General features: G+C 70.8%; 1 protein-coding gene across 1 annotated transcript; it reads left to right on the forward strand.

Annotated features, from left to right (window-relative positions):
* Positions 1 to 472: 472 nt before the first annotated feature.
* MNEG_14844 (hypothetical protein) lies at positions 473 to 1184 on the forward strand (the record flags this gene model as incomplete). The annotated part of the gene is made up of 2 exons (XM_014036686.1): positions 473 to 582; positions 812 to 1184. The coding sequence occupies 2 exons, from the start codon at positions 473 to 475 to the stop codon at positions 1182 to 1184; spliced, it is 483 nt and encodes a 160-aa protein (XP_013892140.1).
* Positions 1185 to 1257: the final 73 nt, after the last annotated feature.

Genomic DNA, 1257 nt, shown 5'->3' on the forward strand with positions numbered 1-1257 from the left:
AGCCCCATGCGCACCAGACCGACACCCGCATACATGCACGCACGCCCACATGCACACATGCATCCATGTAAACCCCTCTCGTACCTCTTTGAACACCGCTCATGTATACAAAAAAAGCTGGAAGGCCTCGAGTCAGAGGTGCGGTCAAAGCTGGCGGTTCTGGCACATCTGCTGGCAGAAAACGAGGCCCTCCACTTCTGGCAGTCGGCGCTGCAGCGGGCAATAGACGAGAACGGGCAGCGGATGCAGCGGCTCAGGGATGACCTGAGCCAGCCGGGCGGCAGCAGCGCGGCGTAACGCGGCAGCGGCCGCCGCACGCGCGGCGCGGGTGGTGGGGTTTGTGCAGCGTTACGCCGCGTTTGTGTCTCGTGCGCGCGGGGGGCGCTTGCTGCCCGACGGCGCCGTGGCGCCGCTGGCGGAGGCGGACCCGCGCGGGGGCGAGTGCAGGGGGCTGATAGAGGCCGCGTTTCGCATGGCGGATGATGAGAAGTACGAGTGCCAGACGATGGATCTGGAGGCGCGGCGGCGGGCGGCGCACGACCCGGGGATGCACGCGCGCGTCGCGGCGCGCATGGCGCTCACGTGAGCGCACGCCCCCGCGCTTTGCTCCGCGGGCACATATCGCTGGCGGGCCCGGTGGCAGCGCCCGGGGGACCGTGTCAATTAGGACACCACGGCGCGTCGGCCGCTCGCCGTCGCGACGCGCCGAGACGCAAAATCCGACGATGCTCCCGCAAGCCGCCTTGCCCCCCTGTCCCTTCATCACCTGTTGCCCGCCCTGCCCCCGCGCCCGCCCATCCCGGCCCCGCAGCCCCGACCAGACGGCGCGCGTGCTGGCCGCCTGGCGCGTGTTCGAGGGAGCGCTCTGCCGCCTGCGGGACGAGCGCGCCGCGCTGCGGGCCCGCCTGGCCGCGCTGCAGGCGCACCTGGAGGGCGTGACAGCTGGCGGCAGCTGCGGCGACGGGCGCGTGGCGGCGCCCAATGCGGAGGGCGGCGGTCTTTGCAAGGGGGAGCAGCAGGCGCCGGGGCCGCGGCAGGTGTTGGGGGCGCGGCGGGCGTCGGGGGCGCCGGATGTGATGGGGGTGCAGTGCGCATTGGAGCCGGGGATTGCGAGTGGGCTGAGGAGCGGTGATCTGGAGGAGGTGGTTGCTGAGCTGACGGACAATCTGGTGAGGACGCTGTGAATGTGATCTGGTGTGATCTGGTTGGGATTGAGATGGTTGATCTGGGAGCGGACCGGAAGGGGCGGGGTGGGGG

The sequence above is a fragment of the Monoraphidium neglectum genome (genome assembly GCF_000611645.1).
Source record: "Monoraphidium neglectum strain SAG 48.87 unplaced genomic scaffold scaffold04813, whole genome shotgun sequence".
Classification (NCBI taxonomy): domain Eukaryota; kingdom Viridiplantae; phylum Chlorophyta; class Chlorophyceae; order Sphaeropleales; family Selenastraceae; genus Monoraphidium; species Monoraphidium neglectum.